We start from the raw sequence: 17,519 nt of genomic DNA on the forward strand, positions 1-17,519 counted from the left end.
TTCATGGGCATGCAAAATTGTTTATCTAATAACCTAGGAAATATAAATTGTCAGTGAGATGCTTTTATAGCCCACTGTTCTCCCTTAAATAATTCTATCTTAGTCAGGTTGTAAGGGAAGGAACATTCCTATGCTGTCCCAATGGATATGTGTAAGTTGATACAAACTGTCTAGATGTCAGCAGGCAATATGTATCAAAAGCAGTTTGTACCTTTGACCTACCAACAATACTTCCACAATTTCTCCTAACAAAATCATTGGAATACATACAGAAATTTATATATAAGAATATTTGCTGAGAACAAATATCACAACTATATAACAGAGGGAAAATAAAAAGCACTGAAATTTCAAATTATAAGAGAAGAGTTAGAATACAGTACATTCATGTAATGGAACAGTACACAGACATTAAAACCCTATTTCTGGAGATATTTAACAGCAATGCAAGGGATAAAAGCATGAATCCCAATTTTGTAATAAACATTACATGATGTCTGTATATGACTATAAATTGCCAGTATACATATTCAGGGGTTTCCCAGGTGGTGCCAATGGTAGAGAACCCGCCTGCCTATGTAGGAGACATAAGAGAAGTGGGGTCAGTCGCTGGGTGGGGAAGATCCCTTTGAGGAGGGCCTGGCAACCCACTCCAGTATTCTTGCCTGGAGAATCCCTTGGACAGACGAGCCTGGGAGGCGATGGTCCACAGGGTCTGAAAGAGCAGGACACGACTGAAGTGACTTCACCCACGTGCACACATACATATTCAGAGGAACAGGAAAGGATGATGACAAAGGGAGAAGAAAACGAAAGCATATTCACCATGTTGTTTATAGTAGATTTCTATTCTTTAAACATTCTTATACTTCCTGAATTTTCTTACAATGATTGAATAATCAGAAAGAAAAAGAAAATCAATGTTTAAAAGAAAAAAAAAAATATATATATATATAAAGATCCCCTTCAGAGACAGCAGATTAAGAACAGACTGATAACCTGGAAAATGTGTTTAAATAAAACAAATTTAAAGTGGTCCATGAATAATAATCACTACTGCAATTTGAATTCCAAAGAAGAATTTAAACACCTAGTATGCTCAAGAAAAAAAATCTTCATTATTTTTAAAGAGTTAAAAGAAAAAAAATTCAGGTGGATTAGAAATTCATTCTCATTAGCATAAGAAATCTCAGCATGACGTTTATAGACAAAAGAAGAAAGAATTGCTAAATTTGAAGAATGATTAAAGAACAATTTAAAGGAGCTGAATCACCTAAATCCTGGTTAAATGTGTGACAGGCATTTCCTTTAACTGGAGAAAGAAAGAAAGTGAAGTTGCTCAGTCCCGACCCCATGGACTGTAGCCTGCCAGGCTCCTCTGTCCATGGGATTTTCCAGGCCAGAATACTGGAGTGGGTTGCCATCTCCTTCTCCCGGGATCTTCCCGACCCGGGGACGGAACCCCGTCTCCCACTGCAGGCAGACTCTTTACCGTCTGAGCCACCAAAGAGGAACAGATACTCTCTGCAGCTTAAACCTCCAGGTACAATTTATCACTGATGAGAAAGCAGGACTACTCACGCTGTCTGCTTTTCAGATTCTAAGCTTCTCCCAAGACTCTAGAGAGATCTAAGACAGGTGACCTTGGGCGAAAGTCTCCAGAGTCACAGAGAAAGCTCTGGGTCTGAAAACAGATGGTACCATTCTTGGAATAGTTTATTTGGCTGTTCCCAACACATCAGTATTTAAAGGCATAAATATTGTTGCTTCTGTCTTAATGAACCTTATAAAGAAGACATACGGCCACCAGAGCAAGTAATGAACCCCTCATCAATTCGCTCCCACTGAGGATCTATCCATCAAAAATGAATGCCCATATGCAAACCTGAATATTGTGAGAGAATAAAAACTGCATTCAGCCCTGCAATTTCAACCCTGCAATAAGAGGACTGGCAGTGAGTCTACAGACTCAAGTCCACCTCCTTTGTTATTTGACCTAAAGAGCCATCAGACTGTCTTCATTATAATGATGCACATTTGTATGTATGAGAGCTGTAATTTATTGATTCTCAAGTCTCTTTTCCTCAGAGCCAGTTTAAAACAATTAGGATTTGCAAGCTGTTCCATAAAAGATAAGCACCCAGCATCAGGGGTGATATTTCACAAAGGCTGACTGGTGCATGTTAAGTAGGTTGATTGCTTCTGTGGCCTCCAAGAGCCTGAGCCGTCCCTGTCCAAGGCAGCTGTCCTCAAGGTAATGACGTTGATATTTAAAGGGGATTGGGGCAGCTAGGGAATGTATTTTAAGCTGAGCCACAAACCAAGTTCAAAAATTTTAATATATTTCTCACTGCTTCAATAGCGACTGCCGCATCCTTCAAGAGAAAAAGTTAACACACCAGCAGAGGCTACCATGCACAAGTAATTATCACCTGCACCTGTCTTCTCTACATCAGTCCTCCTCTGTAACACCATCTCCTCAAATGCTTTTAGCAAATTCATGTAAGATCAAAGCTGGATCGGAAGAATCAATATTGTCAAAATCACTATACTACCCAAGGCATTCTACAGATTCAATGCAGTTCAGCTCAGTCACTCAGTCATGTCCGATTCTGCAACCCCACGGACTGCAGGATGCCAGGCCTCCCTGTCCACTGCCAACTCCCAGAGTTTACTCAAACACATGTCCATTGAGTTGGATGGTGATGCCATCCAACCATCTCATCCTCTGTTGTTGCCTTCTCCTCCCACCTTCAATCTTTTCCAGCATCAAGGTCTTTTCAAATGAGTCAGTTCATCACATCAAGTGGCCAAAGTACTGGAGTTTCAGCTTCAGCATCAGTCTTCTAATGAATATTCAGGACTGATTTCCTTTAGGATGGACTGGTTGGATCTTCTTGCTGTCCAACAGACTCCCAAGAGTCTTCTCCAACACCACAGTTCAAAAGCATCAATTCTTCAGTGCTCAGCTTTCTTTATAGTCCAACTCTCATATCTATACATGACTACTGGAAAAACCATAGCTTTGACAGATTCAACGCAATCCCTTTCAAATTTCCAATGACATTTCTCATAGAACTAGAACAAAAAAAACTTTCAATTTATATGGAGACACGAAAGACTCCAAATAGCCAAAATATACTGAGAAAGAAAAATGAAGATGGAGAAATCAGACTCCCTGATTTCAGACTATACTACAAGCTACAGTCATCATTGTATTCTGGGCTCCAAAATCACTGCAGATGGTGATTGCAGCCATGAAATTAAAAGACGCTTACTCCTTGGAAGGAAAGTTATGACCAACCTAGACAGCATAATAAAAAGCAGAGACGTTACCTTGCCAACAAAGGTCCATCTAGTCAAGGCTATGGTTTTCCCAGTGGTCATGTATGGATGTGAGAGTTGGACTGTGAAGAAAGCTGAGCACCAAAGAATTGATGCTTTTGAACTGTGGTGTTGGAGAAGACTCTTGAGAGTCCCTTGGACTGCAAGGAGATCCAACCAGTCCATCCTAAAGGAGATCAGTCCTGGGTGTTCACTGGAAGGACTCATGTTGAAGCTGAAACTCCAATACTCTGGCCACCTGATGTGAAGAGCTGACTCACTGGAAAAGACCCTGATGCTGGGAGGGATTGGGGGCAGGAAGAGAAAGGGACGAAAGAGGATGAGATGGCTGGATGGCATCACCGACTCAACAAACATGGGTTTGGGTGGACTCCGGGAGTTGGTGATGGACAGGGAGGCCTGGCGTGCTGTGGTTCATAGGGTCGCAAAGAGTCTGACACAACTGAGCAACTGAACTGAACTGAACAGTCATCAAGACTGGGTAGTATGGGTACAAAGACAGAAATATAGACCAATGAACAGGACAGAAAGCCCAGAGGTAAACTCACACACCCAGGGCCAATTAGTCTATGAGAAGGAAGGCAAGAATATTCAATGGAGAAAAGACAGTCTCCTCAATAAGTGGTGCTGGAAACACTGGACAGCTATGTGTAAAAGAATGAAATTAGAACATTCTCTAATACCTTACACAAAAATAAACTCAAAATGGATCAAAGACCTAAATGTACAGCCAGACACTATAAAACTCTTACAGGAAAGCAGAACACTCTTTGATATTATTTTCAGCATTACCTTTTGGGGTCCACCTTCTAGAGTAATGAAAATAAAAACAAAAATAAACAAATGCCACCTAATCAAACTTAAGAGCTTCTGCATAGCAAAGGTAACCATGAACAAAATGAAAAGACAACCCACAGAACGGGAGAAAATATTTGCAAATGAAGGGAGCAACAAGGGATTAATCTCCAAAATATACAAACAGTTCATCCAGCTGTATATCAGAAAAACAAACAACTCAATCAAATGGGCAAAAGATCTAAACAGATATTTCTCCAAAGAAGACAAACAGATGGCCAACAGGCACATGAGAAAATGCTCAAATATTGCTATTCATTAGAGAAAAGGAAATCAAAACTATCATGAAGTTATCGATTCATACCAGCCAGAATGGCCATCACCAACAAGTCTACAAACAATAAATACTGGAGAAAAAGAAACCCTCCTGCACTGTTGATAGAAATGTAAATTGGTGCAACCACTGTGGAGAAGAGCATGGAGATTCCTTACAAAACTGAAAACAGAACTACCATATGATCCAATAATCCTACTCCTGGACACAAATCCAGAGAAAACCATAATCCAAAAGGGAACATGCACCCCAGTGTTCATTGCAGCACTATTTACAATAGCCAAGACATGGAAGCAACCTAAATGTCCACTGTCAGAGGAATGGATAAGGATGTTGTACGTATACCCAATAAGATATTACTCAGCCATTTAAAAAGGAATAAAATAGCGCCATTTGCAGCAATGTGGAGGACCCAGAAATCATCATACTGAGTAAAGTCAGACAGAGAAAGACAAATATCGTATGGTATCATTCACATGTGGAATCTCATTTCTTTAAAAGACACAAATGAACAAAACAGAAACAGACTTACAGATATAAAAAACAAACTTATGGTTGGTTGCTGCTGCTGCTGCTGCTAAGTCACTTACCAACAGGTAAATGTGTTGGGGAGATAAGTCTGGAGTTTTAGATGAACACACACACACACACACTCACCATAACGTATGGTTAGTTCACAATATATTATTCACCATAACATATAAGATAGACAACCAGCTTCTCCTTTGGGATTGGCCCACCCTCACGCCTTAGCAGGGGGTGTACTATCCTCTGTTTACGAAATAAAACTCTTGAGCTGTAACCAAAAAAAAAAAAGGATAACCAACAAAGACCTAACCTACTGGACAGCACAGAGAACTCAATATTCTATGATAACCCACATGAGAAAAGAATCTAAAAAAGAATGAATATATGTATAACTGAATCACTTTGTTGTACACCTGCAATTAACCACAACACTGAAAGCCAATAAAATTACAACTAAAAAATTTAAAAATAAGAATAACTTGGTGTGGGAGAGTTTTTTAGAGAAAAGTGGTCAGCACAGGGCTGTCTTAATCAGAGAGCTTAATGATGAGAAGGAACTTCACATAGACATGAGGAGGGAACCAAATTCTAGACAGGTGGAGGAACAGAACAGACGCATAGCACAGGAAGCAGGAAGGTGTTTGCTGTGTCTAAGAAACAGCAAAAGGCAGGAGCACAGTGACCAAGGAGGAGGGCATCACGGGACGAAGTCTGAGAAGCAGGCTGGGGACAGCTCACGGAGAGGGTCAGGCTGAGAGAAGCGTGGATTTTATTCCAGCCCTCACGTAAGTTTCATGAGGGGAGACACTTACTCTACTTATTCAATGCTGGCACCCCAAGGCCCAGAACTCTATTAATAACATAGTTGGCACTCAGCAGAGATCCAACGGACTGAGAATAAATCAAGAATTGTTGTCCAGGGTCTAAGGCATGCCCGACTCTTTGCAGCCCCACGGACTGCAGGACGCCAGGCTTCCCTGTCCTTCACTATCTCCCAGGGTTCGCTCAAATTCATTCATTGAGTCATCTCATACCAGACCTCAAGTCATCACCTGCCCATCACCCAAGCCAAGCTCCCTGTGGTGGGGACCTTTTCCCAGGTGACAGACGGCTTGAGCTCTCACACCAAATCTTTAGCTTAAGGATGTCTAGGCTACTCAGTTGCATCTGTTACCACCTAAGTGAAGACACAAAAGAGGGAGCTACTTGCAGTGCACCTTGAACTGCTCCTGAAGAATTAAACATTTTATTGTGATGTTACTACTTGAATTTATTATCCTTTGCTGGGGAACAAAATTAAACATAACAGGCGCTGTTAGTCTCCTCACAAAAAGACAAAAATAAAATAAAGAGAGAGATCCAAGTCTACTGTCCAGCAGTCAGTTCTCAGTTAAGTCAAGAGAGAATGTAACAGGAACAGAATCGGAGAGAGACAACAGATGCATGCTCTCACCATCCACTGAACTGTCACCATATTAGAAATGAAAGAGGAAAGTGATTAAGTCACAGTCCTTGATGGGAGAAAAAGACCTGTAGGAAGTCTACACACGATGAGCTAGGTGCTATGACAACACGCCAGCGGGCCAGCTCAGGATCTTTCCACCCATCTACAAGATGAGGCGATCGGCAGATGGATGAGACAAAGAGGCGAGAGTCCATTAAAAAGCATCGTTTCAGAGGAACAAGGGAAGAGACAAATATTCAGAGCTCTCCCATCCTTCAATCAGAGCATAGATTTAAAACTGTCTCCAGATATTCCTTGGAAAAGGCAATGGCACCCCACTCCAGTACTCTTGCTTGGAAAATCCCATGGACGGAGGAGCCTGGTGGGCTGCCGTCTATGGGGTCGCACAGAGTCGGAAACGACTGAAGCGACTTAGCAGCAGCAGCAGCAGCCAGATATTCCTAAATGTCCCCTCAGACAGAGATGAGGTGCGTGGCTACAATCACTCTCAGTTGAGAACTTCTGACCTAGAGAATTAACATTAAATATATATTATGCATATATGTACATATATTCATATATATGGGCTTCCCGGGGGGGACTCAGCAGTAAAGAAACCACCTGCCAATCAAGGCAGAAAACTCAGGTTCCATCCCTGGGTCGGGAAGATCCCCTGGAGAAGGAAATGGCAACCCGCTCCAGTATTCTCGCCTGAAAAATCCCATGAACAGAGGAGCCTGGCGGCTACAGGCCATGGGGTCACACGGAGTGGGAATGATCGAGCATGAACACATGCATACAATATACATATGTATACTGCGAATATACTAGGTTTCATTTTTTTTTGGATACTCCACTTACTCCTGTTGCTACCATCCACTTCCCTCCTTCCTCTCTGCCTTCCCCCTCCTTCTTCCCCCTCCCTTCCTCTCTCTCTCTCACACGCACACACCCACCCCTCTACTCCATGGATGACACCAGACAGACTCAGCTCCCAGGCTCCATTTTGCTCCCCTTGCGGGAGTAAGAGGGCAGAGTCACTGGATCAGCACCCATCAAGCAGGTGGCAGGGGCATTTCTGGAAAAGCCTGCATGGCACACAAAATTACTGTTTTACTCAGGCATGGAGACAAAACCAATAGCCGCTTAATTATATGTATGCCAGTTGTTAAAAATTAGCAAGGCTTTAAAAGAAAATAAAGCTACTTAATAACTCTTTCCCTGTCTCACCAGAAGAATGACACAGATATTTTAGACTCATACACCTACACACACTTCTAAAATAAATGAGGCAGTTCAAAAAATTAAATTAAAAGTAAAACATGTCAAGATAAAAAACAATCAACAAAAACCCAAGGGTGGGAAAAAAAAGATAACAGACAGAAATGGATGCTAACAAACAGAAGATGGATTTCTTACTTGGAGCTAAGCCCTAGAATGGCATTCTATTTGCTAACAGATAAAAAGAGTAAATACAAACTACACTATTCCCAAAGTAGACAATCATGAAGCCCTCTGGGTGTGGACACAACCCCTAATAATGGCCCAAACTATCAGAAAATGGACATGAGGTGAGCCTGGACAAAGACAGAGCTAGAATCCCTGAGTTCCTAACACCATTCTCTTTAAATCAGGGGATGAAAAGTAGAGAACTACAGACCAAATCCAGGCAAGCGTTACATATTTAACAGAGCCCTCATTGTGCTATCTTAAAACCTTAATTTGAAAACAAAGAGACTTCACCAAAAAAATCTAATTTCCAGTTTCTCTTGAAAACTCCAAAGATCTGGCAACACTGGGGAAGACTGTTCCCATGGCAACGCAGCTGTAAACAGTGGCTGTCATGAGTGGGTCATGCTCCCTCCTGCTTGCCCTTGCAATACCCACCAGGCGTAGGACCTGATTAATAGCTGACTTTGCAATCCTACTTTGGATAAAGAACCAAGACAAAGGAAGTTTATTGGCCTCATTCCCCAGTTAAAAATGAACAATTCTACCGTGAAAGAATCAATCAAGGTTAAATGCTCGAGAGACAATGCTCCCCTCTACAGACCAGAAAGAAATCCGGTAACACAGCTTCCATATTAGCCTATAGACTACAAAACCAGAACGAGAAGTAAGCCTTGAGCAGGAGGACTTGATTTTTGGCAGACCACTCAGGATGTTTTCCCGCTCTGGTATATAGAAGAAATTAAATGCAGAACAAAGTGCTGCTTGCATAATCTGGCTCCAACTCTTCACCTCCCCAAGATGTAAGTCCTCCCACTATGGGTGGAATTACCCTCCCTGCCTCTGGGCTCAGCTATTTGACCTAAGTTGACCAACAGGATTTCAGCTGACAGGGCACAAACAGATACCTGAAATGGGCCTACACACTGGAACCTGCTCCCCTCATAACTCTTGCGTCACCATCAGGACACACAAAGACGATCCCACTGGAAGGTGTGGGATACATGGCTGCCCCAACGACCTCCAGCTTAGATCAGCGGACCAGTCAGTTGAGCCCAGACTAACGTGTCCAGCCAAGATAGGCAGACAAAAAAAGCGCACTGCTGTATGCCTGCCAGGATTTATTTATTATGCAAAGGCTAACTGATATACACACACACACACACACACACACACAGAGTTTACTAATAAGTCATTTGATTTGGTTCAGAAGATGGTTAATTTCCTAAGGCTTCCTCTCAAGCCTGCTCTCCTTGAGAAAACAAATTGGTTTCAGACTGTCATCTAACAGTAGAAGCAAAAAAGGATAAATTCATATTAGGGTTCACAAAATAAGCATTAACAATTGATATAACAAGGGACTGGCCACCAATTTCTGAGAGAGTCATCATAAATATCATTTGGGGCTATTTATTTGTTCATGTAACATTAAGTTTTTCATAATAAACATGCTATTTCTTAAGTGTATTATAAAGCTTGTTTGTTTTCTTCCTGCTAGTTTTTAAAGCAGAAATAGAAATTCCTCTTGACTTTCCTAGTGAACAAAACAACACTACAAATTTTTAGGAAAGGAAATATTTCTTATTGCTATTTATACCTTAAATTTGCATACTGCTTTATAGCTTACAAAGAATTTTCATCAGCATTTTCTCTTTTGCTCTCTATTTGAAGCCTATAAAGCTGGTATAATTACAACCCTTTACTTCTGTTCCTAAAGGAACAAAAAGTTTGAGTAAAATACTTATCCACGATTGCTTTCATAAAAAGCTACATTAAGAGATCTAGAACCTACATCTTCTGTCTCTTAGCCACTGCCTCTTCCACTACATTCTTAGATGTGAAGCCACCATTTAAATTCCAAACATACTGAAATGTTGGGGCTGTGTATGTGTCTTTCCTCACCATATTTCTTATGATTCAATTATCCCACCATATACATGCAACCAGAGCATTTAAGGCCAGACTATTCCAAGCGTACCCACTTACTCAGAACTAACAGTTTATATAAAGAATATAGCATAAGATAATAAAGTATTAATTATGTTCTGCTATAAGTCCAACTTTCTACAGCTCTTTTAAGATGACTTTTAAATAATCCTATCTCTTGCTAGGAATCTTTACAACCTTTTTCAGGCATTCTTTTTTTTCAGAAACCATATCCTAAAGACATAAACTTTAAAAAAAAAAACAGTATTTTCTTGTCCTCCACTCTTCCTCAAGTCCCATATTTCTTTCTTCCCCAACTCTACTTTTACTTTATATCTTTAGATCTCCCTTTAACTCTTCTTTAGTTAATAATAATTAACCAAATAATTAGTTAATAATAATTAACCAAATAATTAGTTAATAAAATTAACTAATTAGTTAATAAAATAACTAAAATACACTTTCATTGTATTTATAAATATACTTATTCAAGAGCTCATTTTTTATTCTTTTTTTTTAAAGGAGGTAACAAGTATTCTTTCCAAGATACTATTTAAAAAAAAAAAACTTCTAAAATTACTTAAAAGGTGATTAGAATGAACTGTGTACCATAAACTTTTTCATGTAAGGTTTTTATATGTATACATAAAATTTTTTAAAGATATAGGATTAGAAAGGAATCCAACTATAATGAAAAACAGCTCAATATCATATAAAACCAACTACACTTAATCAGTAAACCACCACACATGTATGGATATAAACGCCAGTTAAGAATCTCAATTTCAAAAACCTTCAAAAGACAAAAGTTGAAATAATAATGCTGACTAGCTAATGCTTTAATATCACAGACTGTTGTATGACAATAACCCTACAAGGTAAGTACTGCTGTCATCATGACCTACACCTGAGAGGCTTAAAAAGGTGACACAGCTTCCAATCAATGGCAGAGCCAAGCCACAAGCCTTTCTTCAAGGCCCAAATTCATCATGTCTCCCTTCTCATCACCACAGGCACCATCCAGAATTCAGGACTTTTCTAATCTCATTACTAGCCACCATAATGGTTTCTCCAACTCTGCGTCTTTTTCCATACGTTTCAACCTGCACTGACACTCCACTGCCCATGTGACTGAGTCTAGGTTCTTGAATCAGAAATTCAAGACCCTCATCAAGACACCCTTTTCTAAACAAATGAACCATAGAAACATAAGGCCTACATTTAGCTACTATGTACACCACATTCTCCTACCACTTCCATCCCTCACTGGCATCATTAGGTTTCAACTGAAATGCCGTGAAAATGCCGTCTGCTGTCGACCACTGCCACCTGTTTAAATTCCAGTAAAATTTCCAGGTATAGGTCAAACACAATATCAGAGAAGCCATCCATTTCCAGCCAGATATAGTCTTTTCACCCTCTGCATTATTATAAGTCTATATTTATAACAATACAATTATTAAATATGTCCATGAAATGTAATTATTCTTGCCACAGAAAGTTTTTTTGAATTTCTCAAATATGCTCATCTCACCATCATACCTCTGCCGCATTCACCACCTGGAACATTCTCCTCACTCCAGTTCCTTTGGCTAACTCTTACTTTTCCTTCAAGTCTCAGTTCAGAGGAGACTTTCTCTGGAGAACCTTTCTTCACTGCCCCCACCTTGGACCACCTCCTCACAGCCCAGAGGAGCTAACTGGCTGTTCACTTGTCTGTCTCCCTATTAGACTAAATCTTATCACAGAGTCCATTAACTTTGCTCACAGATGTATTTCAGCATCTAACATAGTGCCTGACATGTGGCTGGAACAATTTTAATGAATTTACAGTTAAACTTCCCTTATTACACTGATTAACCCAGAGACAAACTTCAAAGTACAGGACTTTGCAATTAGTGATTCTAATTAATTAACTGTTGGATGAAATAATTCTTGTGGTACATGGGCTATATTAACTGAGTTCTCAAACAATATGGACTGAACTGCAAAATAGCACAAATGTGAATACTTGACAATGTCTCATAAACAAGGATAATAATTTAAAATTCATTTCAATGGTTAAAACTTACAAACCTACAAGGTTTGCTTGAATTATTACAAATCATTTTCTCATTGCAATCTGCAGCTACCTACATTCCTCAATTATTATTTATCTGTACTATAAAGTTGTACACACTCCAAGTTACCTGGACTAATATCAGTGTGCGTTCTCAGTATTGTTTTACTGTATCAATTGCTGTTAATAAGCCAACCTATTTTTGTCATTTTAAAGCCTTCACTCTTCCATGATCAAGCTCTTTTCTTCCTCCTACAATCTATAAAATTATCTTATGTTTTCTAAATAATAATTATAGTCCATTTCTTCCACAAGTCTCTCTTCATTAAAAGCCTAATTCAGGTTTAGCTTTAATTCATACATCTGTGAGTTCATTCATTCATGAGCACCTGTCTCATGGCAAACACCATGCATGGCTCAGCTGGTAAAGAACACGCCTGCAATGGCATGTGACTGAACCAGGGAGACCCGGGTTCAATCCCTGGGCTGAGAAGACCCCCTGGAGAAGGGAAAGGCTACCCACTCCAGCATTCTGGCCTGGAGAATTGCATGGACTATACAGTCCATGGAAAGAATCAGACATGACTGAGCACCTTTCACTTTAAGATAAGAGTTTTATAAATTTCAGGAGGTGTTAATATCCCGACAAAGGCCTAATAAGACTCAGGATCATTCATAATTATTAATAAGACACCAGAACAAGATTAGAAAATGAAAGTTAAAACTTAGAAAAATATTTGCATTATATGGAAACCAAAGAATTTATCATCTTTCAAAAAAAAGAAGAAAAGAACATTCCAGTAGTAAAAGATACAAAAGATAAACAGACAATTCAAAGAACATAAATGGCTCTAAAAAAAGTGAAAGATACTATATTTCACTAATTAAAAAACAGCTAATTAAAATAATGATATTCCTTTTTATCTGTTCTGTACCTATGAACAAAAGCTCTCACCACCAGTGTTCACAAGGACATACCCTGCTGTAAGATATTAACTAAGACAGTTTTTCTAGGGAACAATCTGGCAAGTAAAAATAAGTAATACACACCTTTTGATCCCGAGTCTACTTCTATGACTATTATCCTAGGAAAACACAAGATGTATTACAAAACGTATATATAAATCTTACGTGTTGTTGTTCAGTCACTAAGTCACATCCAAGACTTTGCAACCCCACGGACTGTAGCCCAACAGGCTCCTCTGTCTACAGGATTTCCCAGACAAGAATACTGGAGTGGGATGCCATTTTCTTCTCCAGGGGATTGTTCTGACCCAAAGATCGAACCCATGTCTCCTTTATTAGAAGGCAGATTCTATACCACTGAGCCATCAGGTAAAAGAGCTTCATTGAAGAATTATTTATAATAGTAAAAAAAAAAAAAACCCACAAGTCCACTGATTAGGGATACAATAAATGTATCTAGCCATTTGGGAAACTATGTAGCAGCTAAAAGAGATAAGAAAAAACTTGTAATACATTATTACAAGAAAGAAAAACACTACTAGAATAGTATGACTATATTGAAACATTTCATACTAGAATCAACCCAGTGACATTACTACATGGTTAATAGTGAATCCACTGTGGGTTATTTTTATATTATTTCCAACTGTGTCAAGACTGTGGCTGAAAACTTTGGGACTAAATTGTCCTACCAAGCCACTCCAGCTCTAATATTCTTTAATTCTAAGAATCTTTCACACATATAGCTTAAACAAAGTGTTCTTACAGGGCCCCAGTGGGTCTTCCCTACATGTTTAAGTGCCCTCTATCAAAATGCAACACGAAAATGCTTAAGTGTCCAGAATTCTAAACCCACGATGCAAAGCCTGAGTTAACACTATTCTCCTGACTATCAATGACAATTCATGTTGCATACATACATTTATATTCAATTGAAATCATAGATACAATTACCTCTTACCTCAATAATACCATAAAGGCCATTAAATCTCGGGGATAAAAAACTAAGAAAGATACTAGAACCCCTTGAACCCCCTTCATTTAAAGAGATGAATAACAACAAATTTTGCTTATATGATACACAATCTAAAAATACTAAATATAAATCAAACTCTACTAGAGGACAATCAGAGATCACAATGTGGCCTCCTGTAGTGGGCGCAGCTGGGATTTGGAGTCAGAGGACCTGGGGATGAAGACCATTTTTTTGGCTCCAGAATCCAAGCGAATCCAATAGTCTATCTAAATCTCATTTATAAAATGAACAGAGGTATAATAAATGTACTATATACATATATGTGCGTGTGTATACACACATGTGCATGCATGCTCAGTCGCTCAGTCATGTCTGAGTCTTTGCTGCTTCATGGACTGCAGCCCACAGGCTCCTCTCTCCAAGGAATCCTCCAGGCCAGAATACTGGAATGGGTAGTCTTTCCCTTCTCCAGGGGATCTTCCCAACCCAGGGGTCAAACCCGGGTCTCCTGTATTACAGGCAGATTCTTTACTGTCTAAATCACCAGGGAAATAAACCTATAAAACATGTAAAATGTGCCTAATATAGTGCCTGAGACAAAAAGGTTCTCAAATACTTGTCTAATGGAAACAGGTGCATCGCTATCACTTTCATTAAGGTATCCAATCTGTTCCCCTTAATTTTTGTAATACTGCATGTACAACCATCCTATTTAATCTTGATATTGCATGTTAGAAAGGGGTTTCCGGCCCCTTAAAGGTCTACTTGTTGATATATTCCTTTCCACTATAAATATACAAAAATGTGTCATCTCAAAAACTCAAGGAGGGAGGAAGCATACTTACAAAGCATACCCCCCAAACTCCAGGCTGCTGTCCTCTGAGCTCAGAGCTCTTCTTAGGCACGTATGTCTGCCTCTTATCATTTCTTCATGAGGTTCAGGGCAAGAGGCCTAGTCAAGTGGAGGATCTTTGGTTGCCCCTACACTTTCCCCAAACCACCTACAGATAAATGAAACAAGGAGTAAAACACACCTACAACCTTAAAATTTTTTAAGCAATTAATGATAAAATAAGCTCACCCTATGGACAGTTTGTGTGCATGGCAGAGAATAAGTCACATCAAATCAGAGAACAGAGAAATTGCTTCTTGGATCATGCAAATGCCCCACTGAAGTCACAGGAGTTCTTCACGTCCAATCCCCAGCCAGCATACTCCTCACTGGGGACTTCCACCCATCCCCGGCCATCCCTTAGTGCAAACTGTAGCCCAAGTCTAGCCAAAGATACTATCCCTAAGTCTATTAGTGGGTAAATTAACTAAGGCAGGTAATGAATTTAACATGTTACTTCTGAATTTAATGGACCAAACATACTTCTAAGCCAGTAAATGAACTACATGCTAGCACTCCTAAAAGAAATACTTTATAAACTGTCCAGCTCTTCCAACACTTAGTACAGCAATTAAATAAGTAAAAATAAAATGCCTTTGGTTCTAAGATCTGTGGATAGAAATAGTCTCAATTCTTTGTGACTCCTTTCAAAGCAGTCTGTAAGAATCCATAGAAAATTATCCAGAAAATTGGTAATTGTCCACATAAAAAGCAGATCAGAATACATCTATAAATCACTCCAAAAGAAAAAAAAAAGTATTCTCTTAGTCAAAATAAACAGTTAAGAGAGAGTTCGAAGTGACCCAGAGGTCATGCAGTGGGACAGGACGTAGGCATGATGCATAGCCAACTCTTTCAACAAAACAGCAACCTTCATTCTATGAGTCATGGACACACACAAATTTCTGTGCCAACATGAAACTACCAAAATGTTAATCTTCTAGCTATGCTGTCTACTAGAGCAGTCACTAGCCAAAAGTGGCTAAAGCGCTATACACATAAAATACACATAACATTTAGTCCACTTTAAGTTATTTTAGGATGTGAAATATCTCCAGTTTCGTTCTGACTTCATGTTGAGAGTGGAAACATTTTGGATGTGTCAAAAAAAATTATTTAATTTCACCAGCTCCTTTTTACTTTAGTATGAGTACTAAAAAAATTTAAACTTGCATGTGTGGCTTACACTGTGTGTCTATGGGCACAGCTCTGTATAATCAAAAAAAAAAGTAACAAACACTGAGCCCTCCCTGGGGGCTAGATACTTGACATAATACTTGGCATAAGGCTGCAAAGCGGTTTTATAGAATGTCCGCAGAAGCGACTGAGCTCCATCAAACCGCTGAGGGAGCAGCTGGAATTCAATGTTCAGGTGACGACAGGAAATAAACTCCTGGAAGGGACTGTTAACAGCTGACGCTGAGGCAACGTCCATGTTGGCAAAGGAAGACAGGCGCTGAAATAGACAGAGCTCCCGAGGGTAGCAAGTTTTTGTGACTCCAAAACAGGTATGAAGCGTCCAATTATATCCCAGGCCAGGCAACGCACACGCCAGGAGGAGGCAGACCTCTTTGACAGCTCAAAGCTTCACAGCTGCTAGCGACAGGACGCTCTGTGCTCTCGAAAAGAGGACAACCAAGTTCAAACTCCCCGTATAACTTGACCAGGACCTGGCTGTGGACACGCATGCCGAGGGAAGCGGGGCGTGGGGGTGCCGGGCACGCCGTCTCCCCAGCTTCGCCACAGACCCGACCCGCCCCCGGCCCCGGCCCCAGCCCCAGCCCCAGCCCAGGGCTTCCGCGCAGCTCCGGCCTCCCGACCCCCGGGACCAGGGGAAGCGGGACCCAAAACGTCAAGACACGACAGGGAAGTGGTACGGAAAGGGCGAGGGGCGGCTGAGGGAAGCTACCTGAACTAGAAGAGGACCCCAGGTCCTTAACGCCGGATCATTGCCGAGGCCCCACCCGGCTCCCGCGGCCACCGGCGACCCCAGAAGGTGTAACTGACCAGACGCCGCAACGCAACCGACTCCGCTCTCCCCAGACTCGCAGCTATGGCAACTTGAACTAGCCGCCCAGCCGCGGCGAAGGTACAGAGCCCCGCTGCTCCCGCTTGGCCCTCTGGGAGTTGTAGTCCACCTCATGCCTAAGAGCAAGGAGTTACTAGGAGAGAGCGACACAAGGAGAAACTGCATTTCCCATGATGCCTTACGACTGGCCTTGCGGCTGACTTTCCCGGAAGAGGCCGGATTAGCGGGCACCTGAGTCCTTAGGCGGCGCCCTCTTGCTCTGTTCTTTTTGTTAAAGTGCCGGTAGCAGCTGTTAAGAGCCAACCCCCAGATAAAGAATTAAGAGAGCTGCTTTTGCCCTCACTCTAACATCATCAAAACAGTCTAAATTATTCATTTAAAATAACAAGCAAACAAAAAGAAATCTAAATAGTTGTAATACACAAACTATGTTTCTTTCACTCTGTGGGGAACAGGGAAGTGTAATTTCCAACAGTGAGATGGGAAAATCCCCTTTATACCAAGCCCCAATGTCTGTTTCTGAAGGCTCACAAATTCTCAGAACTGAAAGGGAACGGTGAAGATTAACTAATCAAATCCTTTGGCCTGGAAAGAGCAAATGACGCGACTGAAGCCGCACAGTTCACGAACCGCAAATCCCAAGTGTATGTGGCTGTCACGTCATGGCAGCTGCTACCTTCGGTGAAAGCTGTCATCTCAGTCGTTCTAGAAGATGAGAGAGACATATTCCACTACAGATGTCAGTTTCGGTAATGAAAAGGTGATGATAAAACCTT

The 17,519-nt window shown here is 40.7% G+C and overlaps 1 protein-coding gene across 13 annotated transcripts in view; it reads right to left on the reverse strand.

Annotated features, from left to right (window-relative positions):
- CEP128 (centrosomal protein 128) overlaps window positions 1-16,872 on the reverse strand; it is a 455,060-nt gene extending 438,188 nt beyond the window's left edge. For 7 of the 13 annotated variants that reach the window (XM_060418456.1, XM_060418450.1, XM_060418449.1 and 4 more), the window contains exon 1: window positions 16,624-16,782. Coding sequence is in view for 1 of the 13 variants with exons in the window: in XM_042252808.2 (XP_042108742.1) it covers window positions 16,624-16,857 (234 nt within the window). In the remaining 12 variants the exon portion in view is untranslated. Of the gene's footprint in view, window positions 1-12,930; window positions 12,966-14,667; window positions 14,823-16,623 lie in introns of those variants that run through there. The other 6 variants (XM_060418457.1, XM_060418452.1, XM_060418453.1 and 3 more) reach the window with 3 other exon arrangements.
- Window positions 16,873-17,519: the final 647 nt, after the last annotated feature.

This window comes from Ovis aries, chromosome 7, assembly GCF_016772045.2.
Source record: "Ovis aries strain OAR_USU_Benz2616 breed Rambouillet chromosome 7, ARS-UI_Ramb_v3.0, whole genome shotgun sequence".
In the NCBI taxonomy this organism is placed as follows: domain Eukaryota; kingdom Metazoa; phylum Chordata; class Mammalia; order Artiodactyla; family Bovidae; genus Ovis; species Ovis aries.